An 18,239-nucleotide genomic window follows, 5' to 3' on the forward strand; every position below is an offset into this window, starting at 1 on the left:
GCTGGATTGTATTTAGTAATCCCCAAGTAAAAGGTTAAGACGGCTGGTTCACAATATCCACTGAAATCTTGCAAACAGTTATACAAACAGACTCTAATGCTATTAAAACAACATGATGTTACTATTCAGTCCCTTAAAACTATGTAATTAAAATTACAAAATAAGCACATGAGATATCAACTGACGTCTAATTTCCATTTCTTAATGCCTGATATTTTTACACGCACTCACACCATCTGTTTTGGTGTTTTTTTTTTTAATTTGATGCACAGCAACCAGTCAAGTTAATTAATGCATGTCAATTACTGATTGCTTTCTGTTGCTTAATCAGATGCTTATGCGCCTAATTAAAACTGTAGCATTTTGAATGGAAATGTATCAACACAGCTTAGCTCCAATGTGTTTAAATGTGAATGAAAAGTTTCTAAATTAAATACATGTCAGGATGGTAAACAGGGGGAAAATACACAGAAGTGCCTCTAAACTGTCCTGAGGACTTCTGCTCCCAGCCCTTCATGAGTTCTGGCCTCTTGGGCCACTTGGCTCCCAGTCCCACATCAGCTGTGTCCCCATCCCCCAGCCTCACCCCTGCTTCTACTGCAGATCTTCACTCCCCTCAACTAGGCGAGGGGGTTGACACTGCAGCCCTTAAAGCATCTGTGTTAATCTGGTCTTGCTGATACTGTCTCACATACCGGGGCTATTTAGATTTCAGGGAACGATTTGCCAGAGTTACTGACTCTGGGAGGTGGGAGAGAGGAGAGGCTGAGAGGGAGTTTGCTCCCCACACTCTGTAGGGCCATGTTCAACCCTGGTAGCCTCCATGTTACCTCATCCTCCACCCTCCCCCATGTGTGTCTGCTCATGTGTCACCTTCTGATCATAATGCCACTGGCCTCAGCAGAGCTCCCAGACAGGAGCTACATCCCAATGGGGTTAAAGTGGAGAGCACGTGTCAGGGACTGAGGGTGAAATACGTCACAGGGAGGGTGTAATTATTCTTAGAGCAAGCATTACAGTCCAGGAAGTGAAAGAATTAAAGTACTTCATTACTTAAAAGTACGGTTGAAAGGATTGGATTTTTATCAGTAAATCTCAGTAAATGTCAATTATACTGCACATGCAAACGCACACAGATGAAAAAAATTGATATAGGCAAAATGACAAAAATGCTTCTGGAGGAAGTTGAGTTTGATTGAAGGATATTTACACTGTATATTTTGCATGTGACATAGACAATTTCTGTTTGAACCGTTCTAAAGATCTAGCTTTTTTGAATCTCAACATGTAATTACATAATTATTGTCTGACCACCCCCATAACTGCCCACAGCTCTGAACACTGAAATTGGAGAAAGGGCTTAAAAATAGACATAGATATCATCTGTTGAAATTATTAATAAAAAAATAGACTAAATGGATTCAGCCAAGCCTACCGAACAGCAATCGCAATATGCTAGGGGATGGAAATTCACAGCTAAGGCACCCAACCTTAATTCTGCCCGGTAGTGACACTAGACAATCGCCATAGGGCTACAAATAAGGCATTTTACTGTATAAAGTTCCAGATTAGATTATACCAATTTGTAAAGACACACGAGATCTTTCCCTCAGGGTATCAACTTCACTGGGTTCTTTCTTTTATTGGTAATTCCCAGAAGTCAATAGATCAATAACATTCTATCAGTTATGAAGTGGCCGTTTCAGATTTCTGGGGTGTGTCTGTAATTTTGCACTAGGGGCCAGGTCCTTGTGAGACGGAGCCTTGGTTTCATTTTAACTTGTGCATGCTCAGTGGCTTCCAGAATTTGGTTTAAAGTAGTTCCATGTTTCCCTGGCCTGTTCTTAAAGGAGCTGCTATAGAAAGAGGGGAGTGGCAGAAACTCCCTGTAGGATCAGTAGCTGAGTCCCTTAGATATTTATAGCTCATCGGAAGAAGGACGGGGATTGGTGGGTGTCTGGGGATTTAATAATAAACACACAAATATCATCCTTCTTAATGAATTTTCCTCTTCTAATTCCCATAACCCACTAATTATCCCTGGCTGCCCCGGGGAGTCTGGGGAGGAAGTACTAGTAACCTCCTTTGGCCAGTGTGGAACCTAAGGCACAAGGATCTTTCACATCCCAGGGTGGGGAAGGACCCTCTGGGGCTGGCGGCAGTCTCCTCTTGCTGCTGAGAGAGGAATGGGGTGGTCCCTCATATAGAACACATACACACCCATGGGCAGATGGGAAATGTTGTTTCCTCCAGGGGATTGAAACTGTTTGGTTTAGAGTCCTGAGCTCTGTCTTCCTGCTTGTCTCCTTCTGCCACTTTCAGATCTCTTGGAGAGACAAGGTGGGTGAGGTCATTTCTTTTAGGACCCATTGAAAAAAAATATTCCTTTTCTTTAATATCCTGGGACCAACATGGCTACAACAACTTTCAGTCTCACTCCTTGTCTCTTTGTACCTCCTTCCCCTGTCACCTCCCTCTCAGCTGGGACTGCCTCATATGATGGGGAAATTAGGGTTCACTCCTGGAGCTGGATTAGGTCCCCCCAACGCTAACGGGAGTGGAAGCCGGGGTGTGTCAGAGGCAGCAGCAGCTCTGGGATTCGGAGATGCATAGGGAGAAGAGATGGGAGTGGGGAGGGGATGTTTGTGCAGGGTGTGAGTTCTTGGTAAAATGCAGGATACCACTGCCTCCATTGTGATCTGGGAGTCTGGATTGAGCAGCTGTTGCTCCCCGATAGGGTCATTTTATTCACTATTTCTCTTATCTCCTGCACTGATTTTTGTCCCTTTTCTCTGTAAAGCTCCAATGTTTGTTTAAAACCTCCTCAGATTTAGGGCGTTTCCCACCCATTTTATCTGCAGGATTTGTCCTTGCTTGGGTGGGAAATTGTTGCCCTGAGCTATTCCCCAATGGGAAGAGAGTTAGCGGGTGCCACTTGGGACAACCCAGAGACCTGGCTGCCTCTGGGATTGGGAGCAAGGTGGCTGTTCTCTGCCAGCAACCGAGTGTGGAAGGGGCACAGGAGGAGCATGTGTCCCCCATGGAGACTGCCCAGCCCCAGCTGCTTCTACCCACCGAGCATGACCCAAATCTCTTCACCCCTCCAACTGCCAACCTTCCCTCACTGCTACCCCATCCTGACTGGCAGAGAACCTCTAAGCTCTATCCCCTTCTCTTTGCCTCTGAAAGTTGCCTTGCCCAGGGCTTTGCTGCCTGTGTGAATGGCAGGTAGGGATGGGGAGCCATCACTTTCTGGGTATTTACTGAACATTCATCTAGTCCCTGACACCTTCATTAATGCAGAGGTAAGGTTGCCCAGCAGTATGTTGGGCCCTGCCAGAATGTGGAGTTCAGCAAAACTCAAACCTCCAAAAACTAGGCAATACAGAGCTAATATGCATGCCAATGCAACCTTAACTCTGCCCCCTGGAGCTGGCAACAGCCACTGGGCGGTATCCGCCTGATCTCATGGTACTAGGTGTAGCTGCACTGATCGGGAGAAGTGTTAGTGAGAGCAACGTGGTGGAGGTATGATAGTCATATAAGGAGAGCCGGGTCTGAGTGCCCCATGTGTGTGATGAAAGGAAAGGTGCGCATGTGTACCTGGTGCAGAAATGAACCTGGAACTGCCGAGCTGGGCATGTTGCTCGCAAGAAGCAAGGGACTTTTTCCTCCTAAAGGGGGCGCTCCACCACGTACAGACTTGTGACCTTGCCAGGATGGACTCAGCACCCCCAGCCTTGGCTTCTGCTATTACTGCCACATCTTGGTCAGGATCCCTGTTACTGGGAGGGTTTCACCATGTGTCAGAGGGTTACACCCTGGTGGGAGGGGGCTAGGCCTGTACTGGAATAAGGTCACTCTGTGCTTCACAGTGTGGCAGAACCTAGAATGTCCATTAGCAGGGAAAAATCTGGGGGGAATCGGCTTGTGGAATGGACAAAAACCCCATCTGAATTCTCTCACATTGTCCTTCTCATCCTGGCAGGCTACAGAATAATGTCCATGTTTCGCTCCAGATCATCCCCTCCTCCCAGGGGGAAGGAAATGGCTGCAGTGGAGCTGGCTCAGGTAAGGGATTATCAGGGAGCTGGTGGTGGGTTCTGCTTGGATGGAGAGGAGCCGTAAATGCATAGGAAGGTGGGAGCTTCTAGAGGTGCTGGGAGGCAGGAAATATCTCGGGTGCAGGAAGGAAGGGGACAGGATGTGACAAACCTGCTGAGACTTGTGTAATCTGGGGTCTACTTTTAAGGAATAGGAGTGGAACTTCCCCTCTTTGTGGAAGAGGAAATAACCCCTCAGCCAAGGCTGGGAAAACTTCCCAGATTCCCAGTGCTGGAGCCTGAATCTATCAGTTAGCCAGTTTTTAATCTATTTAATGTATGCCGTGTTTATTTTGTATCATTCTAGTTTTTTTAATCAAAATATTGTACTGAACCAAGTGAGGTGTCTTACAGAAGTCTCAGTATATTAAATCAATACTCTTAGCTTTATCTGTTACCTGGGGTTTTTCAGAAACTTAAAGCAATTCTGTCTGATCAAGGAGTAATGCAAGTAAGCGTGCTCGTGTCTAACACTGCAATGTTTAGATTTAAGCACACACAGATAAACAATAGATTTAGAACATCCCAGGTATTTACCTAAATTCTGGGACAGTATTGAGTAATCAACGACGGGTCAGTGCTGGCCAAATGCCTCCCTGCCAGGGAGTAAAGATGACAGGAAAGATTTCTCTTCAAGGATAGCTCCAGATGACTGCTCCAAAGTACACTCTATTATCTAAACTTCTTATAGCTGACTTCTACAAGACATATAGGTCATAATGACCCCTACTGGCTCATCACTTCTCCTAACTTTCAATAAACTTCTAATATCAGAGGCGTCTACACTCAAGGTTTTCATCCACTTATCTTCTGTCATTCTCAGTTATTTACTTTTCTCTCCCCTCTTCCCATTCTGATTAGCAGAAAATGCCAGCTACACCTCTACCCCAATATAACGTGACCCGATATAACACCAGGGGGGTGGGGCTGTGCACTCCAGCGGATCAAAGCAAGTTCGATATAACGCGGTTTCACCTATAACGCGGTAAGATTTTTTGGCTCCTGAAGACAGCGTTATATTGAGGTAGAGGTGTAGTTTTGACCTTGCCTCTAAAAGCCTGTTTTTCAAATTCACCCTTAACTATGTTGTGTTCTAATTAATTAATTCCTGGTGACTGAATGCATACAATATGGGTTGCAATCAGCTTGATCATATTCTGGGGTATACACAAATTTGTCACCCTCAAATCCGGGGCAACATATCAACCCGTCTTCTGGTCTCATCCAATAAGGATATCCAGTTAGTTTGATAGGATCTATTTTCCCTAAACCTTTGTTGATTAGTACAATTATATTACCTTCCTTTAATTCTTTTATTAATAAAATCCAGTATCGGCTGCTCCATGGCTGGGATGATTTAGTTGGGGATTGGTCCTGCTTTGAGCAGGGGGTTGGACTAGATGACCTCCTGAGGTCCCTTCCAACCCTGATATTCTATGATTCTCTTGCCCAGTATCGATTTCAGACTAACACTCTTGTAATTATCTGGGTCATCTCTTTTACACTTTTTAAATATTGGCACAGCATTAGCTTTATTCCAGTCTTATGGAATTTCCCCAGTGTTCCAAGTCCTAATTAAAATCAACATTAACAGTCCTCCACGCTCCTCCACCCGGTCTTTTAAAAGTCTCGGATTCAAGTTATCTGGACCTGCTGATTTAAACACGTCTAACTTTAATAGCTGCTGTTTAATGTCCTAGTGAGTTATTATTGGAAAGGAAAGAGTCATCCTCATCATCATATAATAGGACTACATCATCTGCTTTCCCCCCAAAAATCTAGGAGAGAAATTCTTATTGAACACTTACCTCTTCAGCATTTTTTGTGTGTGCTAATTCTGCCATTTCCGTCTAATAATGGACCAATGCCATTGTTAGGATTCTTTTTGTACATATACTTTTAAAAACTTCCTTCTGATTTTCCTTGGCTCTGCTGGCCATATATTTCTGTTTGCTTCCCTTACCCATTTGCTACATTTCCAACCTTCTGACTTATATACACTTTCCTATTGACTTCTCCTTTCTTCCATATATTTTGCTGAGAGGGTGTTGGGATTCCTACCAGGGGGCTGTCTCTGGACACTGCTGGAGGCTCCATCTCCTGTACCAAGCTCTGGCTTGTAGGTGTGAGATAAATGCGAAGACCCTGCCTCCCTCTGTCAGCTGGGAGACACTAAGGTTCTCTCTTTCTACTCTACCCTCTGATGCCTCCTGGCTGCTCTAAGCAAGGTGGGGGTGGGACTCGGAAGCTCTTGGAGTTACATGTTCAATTTACATGACCCTGCTTTCCCACAAATAGTGGGGCTGTGACTGGGGCAGCAGGTACTGAGTGTTGGACTCTTGCGCTTTCAGGGGCCAGTGACTTTCGAGGAGGTGGCTGTGTATTTCACCAGGGCAGAGTGGGCTCTGCTGGACCCTGCTCAGAGAGCCCTCTACAGGGACGTCATGCAGGAGAACTATGAGACGGTGGCCTTGCTGGGTAAGTATTCCCCATCCCCTCAGTTATTAGAAGCTGTGGCGTCTCTGAAGAACCTGAGTAACAACTTTATACCTTTACTTATACTACTCCTGGGGGAATTCTGCACCAAAATATTAAATTCTGTGCACAATATTTTAAAATTCTGCATTTTTTTCCTCAAAATAATGCAATAGAATCCAGCTAGTTTCAATTATTTAGGTAATTTATTTAAACTACAATACAATGGATGGAGAATGGGAGCATGGAGCATTGGAGGAAATCACCAACCACCCTCAGTCTAATAGTAATGTAGCTAGTATTGACCCTTTACTTGTAATTATTAGTCAACAAATATATGCAGCCATATGCTCAGTTCATGGAGCATGTTTTGATAGGAAATTTTTTCAGTCCAAAAATTTAGACCAGTTCTAATCAATAAAGCACCATAAGCATTTATAAAGCCATACTGTCCTTTAGAATAAGATTCCTTTACACCACTCATACAAATGTTAAGGCTCCCTTACATTGCCAACCTGTTTTATACTCTTGGGGGAATTCACTAAGAACAATGGGAACAATTCAGAAATGCCCCAAGCCGCTACCCCTACCCCTCCATGCCAAGCATGCTGCAATAGCGACCAAGAGGGACAGAGTTTCTCTCTCTCTCACAAACACACACACACACGACTACCCAGCCCCACACCCTCAGGCGGTGATTTACGTCTCTACCAGCTGCCAAACTGACCTGTCTGCACTGCCAGGGAGTGGGCAAATGACCGCTCTTGTGGCTTCCCTTTGCTTTCCCGTCAATAGCAATTTTTCTGCAGGTAAGCAAAGAAATCTGTGGAGGCCATGAATTCTGTGCACATGCACTGATGCAGAATTCCCCCAGGAGTAATCAAACAAGTTTTGACAAGTTTCCTTGCCCACATTTTTTGGCCTTATCTCCCACTTGCCGGTATAATTTTTTGGACATTTGCATTTGTGGTTCTGTCAGTCATTTAAAAATTGTATTTAAAGTATCCTTACTGGACGCATTAAAAATACATTAATAACTGTAGCTTTTATGCCTTTTCCTCATTTTAAGAAGAAAATATACTGTCTGTACAATTCTGAATTAAGTTGAGTAAATTGGTGTATGACTCATGCATGGCTTGTGTGACAATCAGATGAGCTCCTCTTTTGATAGGAGAGCATATAATGTTGCCATTCAGGACCCCACGGGTGAAGGGAGACGAGAGCTGTGGGAGGGGAGGAGAAGGGGGGGCAGTAGATAATTCTGGGGTGCCAGGACATGGGGGGAGAGTGTGCAGGGTTAGAGCTAAGAAGCAGCAGGGAGGGATGAGGTAGTGAGAGACGAGGAGGGAACACGAGAAGTTCCCAAGGTGCCGCCGGCTGAGAGTAATGGGAAGAAGGGGAGGGGTGTGTGGAGGAAGGGCACCCAGGAAGTGGGCTGGGTGGGTCAGTGGGAGGGAGGAGAGGTTTGGGGATCTAGAGCTGTGGGGGATCCCAGACCTTTAACCCCGAATTCCTACCCAAGCCTTGTTGGTTTAGAGCCTACACTCCAGTTTTATTTCTGTTCAATTTCACTTCATTATACATTTCCCCACCAATTATTATTATTTTAACTCTTGATCTCCCTCTCCTACTCATTACCCCATCCCCATATAACCTCCCCATCTCTATGCACAGCAACCCTGGCCACCGATCCTGAGTCCTTGCTGCATTCCTCCCTCCCGTACCAGGGCCCCTACCCAGGTACAAATGGGCACTTTGTTCATGATGTCACAGGGTGGTAGTGTAGCCTGTACAATTTTTGCACCTATAAGATTACGTATTGGGGTATAACTTGTCCTTGTAGGTGGCTACTCAAAGTTAATTCTGAAGATGAAATTTTGGTGTAACATACACAAATTTTATTTAATACAGACCGTTATAATGGATATAATAGGCAAGGATCAATATACATAATGATTAGAATAAGATAAGTGTAGTAAGGATCCTGCGTTGTTCATACTTATCTTGCATTGTGTATACTTATAACTTATGCACACCACTGAAAACAAAGATCAAGGGGCAAGGGAGCCCATCAGAAGGGAGGCCCTGCTTCAGTTTACACTGTCTCGAGGACCCAACAAACCTGCAAAAATGGTAACTGGGAGAGGTATTTTATCCCCTTCCTTATGGTAATAGGATGGCTATATACCATATCTGCTCCTTTACTCTGATTACAATAATGTCAATAGCTGCCCCTGCCCATATGTGGCCTTTGGGAAGTCCATAATTAAGCATCAAGCATTAATACTCATGATTTACATCTCTTATTTATTAATAATTCCAATATATGAATGCGGTCCAGCTGCTGAGATACTTCATAGCAACCTAATTGCTGAAGCCCGCCCCAAACTTCCTTCTTTCAGTAGCCTGTGGCGTATTGCACCTGTTTGTGGTTACTCGTTAGTTTCTCCAAATGAAGGTGTAAAGTATCTGACCTGGGATTCTCTCCTTAGGCCCATTCAGCTAAATCCCAGATTTTAGCATGATTCCTCCCACAAAGCCTCAGCCTAATAGAACAGGCCTTTAACTGTAGCAAGCTTAAGAAGCCATTTATTTATGTTCACCTGCTTGCCCCTCCACACATGTTCCAAGCTAATAAACCATTCTCTGATTATGCCATTTTACCTCTGGCTAGCATAACATTGCCCACGAGACATGAGACTGGGTCATTAAATCAGGTCAGGGTCAATGGGAGTACGTTTGGGGAAGAGTCTTGTTCTCCCCATGTGCAGCAGCCACAACCTGTCTTCCCTCCAGGCTCCTTGGATCTTTGAGCCTGTCCCTCCTGAGGTTGGGTGGCCCAGTTCTTGTTTCTTACATCCTCCTTTTCCAGAAGAATTAGAGGCTGTTGCTTCTGAATTTTAGGGTTTAATTCCCCAGCCTTCTCCACACGCTGGGGGAGTTTAATTCTCCCTCCCATTACTAGATTTCCTAATTCCCCAAAATGTGCTTTTGCAATATCACAGTTCCAGGGTAATGTAATGGGGGTCAGCACCTGCTTCTCACAAGCACCCCCTCTAGTTTGGTGTGTCCATGGTCTTTAAACCAGTCCCAGACCTGCCATTGGGCCATACCTACAGGACTTCTTCCCTTAGTCTGTTTTGGCCCAAGTCTTCAGCTGGGCCTCCTGCCAGTTCAGTGCCCTTCTGGGGATTTACTGATGTCCAATTGTAGGCCCTGCCCCAGTGGCCTACTGGGAGGGACCCAGGCCTAGCCACTACTCCAGGTTCCAGCCTTCACCAATGTCTTACCCTTAGCTCAGGATTCTTCTAAGCTCAGGCCCAGTAGTCAGCCAGGAGTTCTTACTTGCTCCCCCGGTCTCTACTAGCACTAGGCCATCCACAATACTGCAGTTCCCTCAGCCAGCCACACTTCTCCAAGGAACTGCACTGTTTCTGGTGCTGTAGCTGCTTTTTATAGGGCCTTCCTGGGCCCTGATTGGCTGCTCCTGCAGCCACTCTAGCCTGCTTGGAGGACCTCTCCATTGCTCCTTACCTGGGATGGGTGTGTCAGGACCCTAAGGCTTCCAGCAGGGGGCCTCTGGGCCTAGTCCACCCCATCACAGGTAGCTACACATTTCACCTGCCTCCATGGTCTGCTCAAGGAATGCCCTCTCAGGTATCAGGCCTCTAGACAGCCCCTCTCTATGGGTAGGGACCCACATGCCTCTCCTCTTTGACCAGGGTTTGAGGATTGCAGCTTGTCCTCCACTGTGCTCACTGGACTAACGTCCAGCTCCTGTGCTTTGCTTTCTCTCCAAGGGCTGTGAGATCTGTGTGTGTGATAGAGGTGGGAATTTTGGTAATATTTCTATGACTCCAATACACACCTCAGTTTCCCTCTGTGATTGGTACTGCTGTGATTAGAAAGAGCAGGAGACATCAGGTGTTTTTTCATGTAACTGTCATGGGGTGATATGAATGGGTCATTAGGGCCCTACCAAATTCACAGTCGATTTTGGTTAGTTTCACGGTCATAGGATTTTAAATTTCACAGTTTCAGATACTTACATCTGAAATTTCACAGTGTTCTAACCGCGGGGGTCCCAACCTAAAAGGGGATTATGGAGAACATGGGGAGTGGGGTCACAAGACTATTGTATGGGGAGGTGTGGTATTGCCCCCCTCACTTCTGCCCTGGTGCTGGTGGCGGAGCTGCCTTCAGAGCTGGGTGGCCAGAGACCAGCGGCTGCTGGCTGGGTGCCCAGCTTTGAAGGCAGCACCACCACCAGCAGCAGAGCAGAAGTGAGGGGGGCATGACATGGGTGGGGTCCTCACATTTGGAGGGGTCAGGGCCAGCCTTACGGGTGGGCGACATGGACGACTGCCCATGGTACCGTGGTTGGGAGTTTCTATGGTCACTTCCCAACCGTACACAGCCAGCCCAAGGCCTCTTTAACCCCTGAGTGCCATGGGGCCTGGAGCTGGGGAGGGGCAGGGCTGGAGGCGCCCTGGCCGAGAGCTCCTACTACACGCTCGGCTCCAACTGCTGGTCCTGGCTGGGCTATTAAGGGACGGGTCTTCCTCTTCCCCTGCCGGGGCTGCTTCTGGGGCTGGGTCAGACCCACCTGGCTCCAAGAACCTGCCCCGGCTGCAGGAAGCTCTGCAGCTGCTGGCAGGGAGCCCAGCTCCAAAGGCAGCATCACTGCCAGCAGCAGTGCTGAAATAATCGTGTCATGGTATGGTATCGCCACCTTTCCTTCTGTGCTGCTGCTGGCTACAGCACTGCCTTCAGAGCTGGGTGGCCAGCAGAAGTACAGGTGGAAATACCAAAACACCCCTACAATAGGCTTGCAACCCCTCCCCCCCCCCCCACAATCCCCTGCTGGTTGGGCCTCCCAGTTTGAGAAAAGCTGGTCTCCCCTGTGAAATCTATATAGTACAGGGTAAAATAACACAAAAGACCAGATTTAACGGGGGAGACCAGATTTCATGGTCCATGACGCATTTTTCACAGCCATGAATTTGGTAGTGCTCTAGTCATTAAGGACTACCTGGGACCAACCCACATCAATGGAATACCCAACAGAGACAAGGGAATAATTGCCACCTGTCCATGGGAGGATATCTGCTTGGCTGAGTGAATCATACATGGACTCGTTATGTTTTTGGGAGCAGGAAGAACTGGGCTCGCAGACGCAGGAAGCTCTGCCGGAGCGAAGACAAATGGACAGTCACAGTGAAAGGAAACCAAAGCGTTTTCTACAGCAGCAGGGCTCCAGGGCATTGGCTAGCATGGACTATGTCTTTATCTTTGCTTCTCTGTGCTAATTTAAGGACTTTCCAATGCTGTGGTTCAGTTGACCAATAAACCCTGCTGTGTTTTGAAACTCTGCCCAGTGTCACAGCACAAACTTGCTGAGGTGGATTGCCAGCAAGACTCAACAGCAGCCAGTCCCCAGCCTCTGCCCTGTGCCCTGGGGAGAAGTCAGGTGTCTTCTGTCAGAAACTGGAGGTGTGTGACCCTGTATGCTCCGCCCACACATCATCAGTGCACCCAGCTTCTGCCCTGCACCCTGGGGATGAGTCAGGTGTCTCCAAGTAGAAATCCGGGGGGGGGGGGCATGATCCTGTGTGCCCACCCACTCTCTGACCAGCAATTCTGGATATGAAACGTGATTCCAGAAATGAAGAGTCATTTTGGGGGGGAAATGCAGTAATAGCGGCAATTTCCAGAAAACTCTGTCCCAAGTCATAACATTAAATACAATAGTCTCAAGATATATGCCTGCGTTCATCAGATCTGTCACTCTGCCATCACATAGTTCACTTTGCTGCTGGGCTCTACCCCTTCCTCCATTCTGTGTCTGTCTTCTCTATTTAGATTGTAAATTCTTCAGGGCATGGCCCATCTACTATTCTCTGTTTGTACTGTGCCTAGCACAATGGGGACCCACTGTTAGTTGGTCCTTAGGCACTAAGGTAATGCATATGATTTATTATAATAATAACCCTCCTTCCACTTTGAGCCAAGGAAGCTGGCCTTGGGATGTTACTGCTTAAAAATGAGCTGGGGTTAAAACCCTGGAATATTCTTTGTGACAAGTATTCCACAAATTCCACTGACCTCCCTTGTTTTCTTTGCTTGAGAAGGGTTTCCAGTTTCCAAACCTGATGTGATCTCGCAGCTGGAACGAGGGGAAGAGCCATGGGTCCTGGCCCTCCAGGGCTCTGAGAAAGACGTGCTCCCAAGAGCTGCCTTCACAGGTGAGGAATTGGTTAAACCAATTCAACAACTGTTTGGGAATGCAAGAAACATTTGGGATGCCCTACAAAGACCCTGTGAGCTCTCCAAGTTCAGGATTGTTCCCTGCAGATGTGAAATCATTATGGCAGATGTCACTCATGGCTTCCCACCTATTCTGACTGACAACTGGCAGCAGGTCCCTCCCCGATCTCGCTTTCCCCTGAGTGTTCTGATGAGATGCGGACCAAAACTGATCCCTTCCTCTCTCCTCTGGGGAAGAGTTTGGGGAAAATCAGCTCCTGATAGGTTTGACCTCCCAAGCTTATATTTTTGTTCGTTTCACAATTGTTTTGGCTTGTTCATCCCTTTTTCCATTCCTCTCTCTGAGATTTCCTTTCTCTCTGGTGCAGGGAGTGACCTATGTCTGGATTCTCTCTGTCTCCCATTCAGGTGATGGGCTGGTGAGTGAGAACGAGGAGGAGAAACCCCAGCAGGAAGATGCTGAGCAAGTAAAACCACATGGAATGTTATCAGGAAGATCCAAAGGGAATGTTTCCGGGAGTTGTGAACTCCCAGAAAAAGCAAAAGCCTGTAAGACTCAGCACAGGCCAGAGGAAAACTTCAGTAGCCACTCAGACCTTATTGGAAATGAGAGAATCAACTTGGAAGAAACACGCTATACATGCCATGAGTGTGGGAAAAGCTTCAAAGTGAGCTCAGACCTTTTCACACATCAGAGAATCCACAGAGAAGAGAGACTTTACACATGCTCTGAGTGCGGGAAAAGCTTCAGTCAGAGCTCAGCCCTTATCACACATTGGAGAATCCACACGGGAGAGACGCCCTACACCTGCTCGGAGTGCGGGAAAAGCTTCAATCAGAGCTCACACCTTATCACACACAGGAGAATTCACACGGGAGAGACGCCCTATGGATGTTCGGAGTGCGGGAAAAGCTTCAGTCAGAGCTCAGCCCTTATCACACATCAGAGAATCCACACAGGAGAAACGCCCTACACATGCTCTGAGTGCGGGAAAAGCTTCAATCGTAGCTCGGCCCTTATTAGACATCGGAGAATCCATACGGGAGAGATGCCCTACACATGCTCTGAGTGCGGGAAAAGCTTTGGTCATAGCTCTGCCCTGATCACACATCAGAGAACCCACACTGGAGAGACGCCCTATGCGTGCTCTGAGTGTGGGAAAAGCTTCAGTCAGAGTGCGAACCTTATTAGGCATCGGCGAATCCACACGGGGGAGACGCCCTACACATGCCCAGAGTGTGGGAAACGCTTCAATCAGCGCTCAGCCCTTACCACACATCAGAGAATCCACACGGGAGAGACGCCCTACACATGCCCTGAGTGCGGGAAACGCTTCAGTTATAGCTCAGCCCTCATCACACACCAGAGAATCCACACTGGCGAGACGCCCTACACGTGCCCTGAGTGCGGGAAAAGCTTCAATCGGAGTTCAAACCTTATCACGCATCAGAGAATCCACACCGGCGTGTCATCCTACAGATGCTCTGAGTGCGGGAAAAACTTCAGCCATAGCTCAGCCCTTATTAGACACAGGAGAATCCACACGGGAGAGACACCCTACACGTGCTCTGAGTGCGGGAAAAGCTTCAATCAGAGCTCAAACCTTATCACACATTGGCGAATCCACACTGGAGAGACGCCCTACACGTGCTCTGAGTGCGGCAAAAGCTTCAGTCACAGCTCTGCCCTTATCACACATCAGAGAATCCACACAGGAGAGACGCCCTACACGTGCTCTGAGTGCGGGAAAAGCTTCAGTCAGGGCTCAGCACTTACTAGACATCAGAAAAGCCACATGACACAGTACTATAATAAATCCCTTGACTAGGACTAGCCAAAGATTTTTTTAAAAAAAATAACATTTGCTAATTCCCCCATAATGATTTTTGCACCATCTTCACCGTGGTCTCTGCTCCACCAAGAGTTGCCTGCTTCTGCCTTTTGCAGCTCACCCTTCTTTGGGGTCAGTCCTGTGATCTTTTCTATCAACTCCTTTCCTTTTGAGTCATAGGAGTGTGTGTCCCTCCAGCCAGGAATGTTCATCAGCTCCAGATGGGAGAGAGAGGTTTGATCCCAACAAGCTACACTGAGGCAAAAACTACCTGTGCCTTACGTCCACTAGGACTGTATATAGCGTTGGCTGCTCAAGTTAGTGATCTTGGTGTAAAAAGACAATTTATAGTTGTAGTTCAGATGCCACCCAGGTGCAGTGGTTGGCATTAGCTTTCCCCTTGACCTGACCTAAACTCCATCACTTTTCCTAGTCTAAACAAACCCTGAGCATCATGGTTATACTGTACCTCCATTTCAAAGCAATTGTTAGTCGTTTATTTCTCCCTTTGGGGGCAAATTGTCTCCTTCCCAGTTGCTCTCATGTTGCTTTGGGTTGTGCTGGAGAGCAGATATCTCTTCTACCATTTTCCTCACTTGAAATATATTGAACTATAACAAAGAGCAGGAACAGAGCTAGGGGAAAATGTCATTTTACTTTAGCTTCTGTGTCAACCACAGTGAGTTTATCCTATCCATATGCTGTCTTCCCACCTCCCACTCCACATGATGTGGTGTTCTCTGCTCTCTGTGCTAGGTACCAGACTTTGATTCTCAATCAGTCTTGTTGGGGCTGTGGATTCAAGTATCACAGAGTTGGAGGGGAGATTTGAATGGATCCCAAACACACGGTATTCATTCTGTGTTTCAATTCCTGTTTTTACCTATTTGCAAAGCTGCTTCTGACCTTTTTCCTGCTGATCTGGGAGTTTTGTTTACAGATGGGAAGGTTGGCTGTTTTTCCCTGTTATGATGATGTGAAATGTCTTGTAAAGAACATGACTTAATAATAAGGTGATGCTGTGTGAAGCAGGTTTGAATACATCGGAGGAGAATGAAGTGCAAGATTCTGTTCTTATTTTGAGTCATTAGATGTAACCTGCTTTGGAATTTCATTTTATATGAAACTGAAAGTGTCTTAATTACTCCTGGAGGAATTTGCGCCACTGCACACGTGCAGAATTCATGTCTGGCACAGAATTCCCACAGGAATATCTTACGCTCCTTGGTATTGCAGGTTTCTCTCTTTCCTGAACACCATTTGGTTACATAATTACATCTTAGTTTTCTTTGGCAGCATGTCACTCAGATTTGTTTCGGACTTTGAGACAAGTGACCATTTGCTAAAACAGTAATTTCTTAGGATAGTTTTTTTCTTTCCCCCTCCCCTCCATGATGCCCCGGGGGAAGCTCAAGTGCAGTTAGGTCATCAGGAGAGAATACTCCAATCTGTTGGGCATGCTACCAAGGAGACAGTAGCACTTTTACTTTCCATTCTGAAATGGTGAAAAACAGCAAATCACAAATTGTGGAAATAACTGCATACGATCACACTGTTGTTCAATTGGTTAAGTCAATATTTTTTCTAAAGAGCTGAGAAGACTATTCCCTAGTAAATAACTTGGAACTAGGTGAAATACCCATGTGTTTGGCTCCCAAAGCAGTTGTGGCCCAGGCCCTGCAGGAGGTCACTCCTGGAGATATCTCTTTCCTAATCAGGTGCATGTTGCCTATTATTTGGGAAATGCAATCCCTATGTCGGTAGAAAGGGAGAAAATGGATGACATTTCTGTTGAGCTCACCCTGGGAGATGCTGCAAATGTGTAGAAAATGAAATCAGTGTTGAGTGTGATATACCTGCAGAAAGATACCTATTTTAAATAGATACCTGACATTTGGTGTCTTACGGGGATTCTGAGCCACACCTGTATTTAGTGCCTAGTTTAAATTTGTGCCACCAGATTAAAGAAAGAAATGGGCATTTTGGGGGAGTTATACTTCACTATTTCAACTTCACATGCAGTGTTGATGACAGTGAGAGCAGTTTTGAAGTCAAAACAGGAGTATGTCAGGGGTGTGTCATGTCTGAAATCTTCTTCAACATTGCCATCGGCTGGGTAATGTGGCGTACAACAGAAGACACACCAAGAGGCATTAAATGGACACCCTTCTCATCCCTTGAAGACCTGGACTTCGCAGATGATCTCGCTTTCCTATCACATACCCAAAACCATATACAAGAAAAAAAAATTGACTCAACACCTTCAGCCAGGAAATTGGATTGAAAATCAACCACAATAAGATGGATATCATGACCTTTAATATTGCCTCACCATCACCAGTATGGATAGACGATTATGTTCTCACCAATGTAGAAACAGTCACATACTTGAGTAGCACCATCAGCCAGGGTGGAGAACAAGCCAGGAAGCCAGGAACACCTTCAGGAGCTTAAACATACCGTCTGGAAATCATCAAAATACAACACCAAAACCAAATTCAAGATTTATCAGAGCTGAGTATTTTCAACATTACTTTATAGTGCCGAATGCAGGGGAATGAGAAAGTATGACATGTCCAAACTGTCTGAATTCCATACAACCTGCCTCAGGAAAATCCTCCGTATCTTTTGGCCCAGAACAATCTAAACCCAAGATCTATTGATACAGTGCAGCCAAGAGGATCTGCGCACCATCATTGCCAGGAGGCATTGGAGATAGATTGGCCATGTGATTCGTAAGGAAACTGATTCCATCACCAGAATAGCAATAAGATGGACACCTGAAGGCAAGCGAAAATGAAGCTGCCCAAAAACAACATGTCGAAGAGCTGTGGAAGTCGAGCTGAAAAATCTGGGGCACAGCTCGGGAACTATTGAAAGACTTCCCAGAAACAGACAGGAGTGGAGGAGCTTCCTTCAGAGCCATTCCATGCCTATGGGTCCCAATCTGGCTGCCTTGTTGGACAAGAAGCACTTCCGTGCTGGGCAAATGATGGTAGCCAGTGAGGGAATGAATGTATCAGATTCCAAGTTCAGACTGCAGAATACATAAATGCTGAGTCCTGAGTCTGTGGTTTGGTCTCTTAGTTTTGCTCTAGAGTCTAATGCATTTGTACCACTTCTCCCCCTCCTGCTACTTTGAAAGATTAGAAAGTGTGAAAATAGAGCACAGGTGGTTTTTCTCATGATGCAGCCTTCCCATATAGTGTGAGACCCCTTCCACCCACACTTCTGGGAGGAGACCCAGGGAGAAATGAACTCACAGAAATGGAAGGCTCCTAGGTTATTGTAGAATGTGACTTCACACAAAGCTCACTGGGTGGAAACTGCTCTATAGGTTTATATTTTGTAATCTTAAATTTTTACCAGTGAAAATGGAATTAAACATGAAGTTAATTAGTGTAAAGTAAGAGACTGATTATGTGATAACCTGAATTCTTTTATAAACCTCAAAGTTTTCTTCTTCTTTCCCTGCCGCCTCCTACTATATTGGAAATGGAGGCTAATCCTGAAATTAAAACCTCACTCCAAAGGAATTAGAGTGGGGGAATATGTGAGAGAA

General features: G+C 46.1%; 1 protein-coding gene across 1 annotated transcript; it reads left to right on the forward strand.

The window, feature by feature from the left end:
- Positions 1 to 3,819: 3,819 nt before the first annotated feature.
- Positions 3,820 to 16,781, forward strand: LOC112121650 (zinc finger protein 436-like). The gene is made up of 4 exons (XM_029913664.1): positions 3,820 to 4,071; positions 6,455 to 6,581; positions 12,710 to 12,823; positions 13,254 to 16,781. Exons 1-4 carry the CDS (start codon positions 3,892 to 3,894, stop codon positions 14,672 to 14,674), a joined length of 1,842 nt encoding a protein of 613 aa, XP_029769524.1. The 5' UTR covers positions 3,820 to 3,891; the 3' UTR covers positions 14,675 to 16,781.
- The last annotated feature ends 1,458 nt before the right edge of the window (positions 16,782 to 18,239 follow it).

This window comes from Terrapene carolina, unplaced genomic scaffold (assembly GCF_002925995.2).
Source record: "Terrapene carolina triunguis isolate 2854851 unplaced genomic scaffold, T_m_triunguis-2.0 Scaffold787, whole genome shotgun sequence".
Taxonomy (NCBI): domain Eukaryota; kingdom Metazoa; phylum Chordata; order Testudines; family Emydidae; genus Terrapene; species Terrapene triunguis.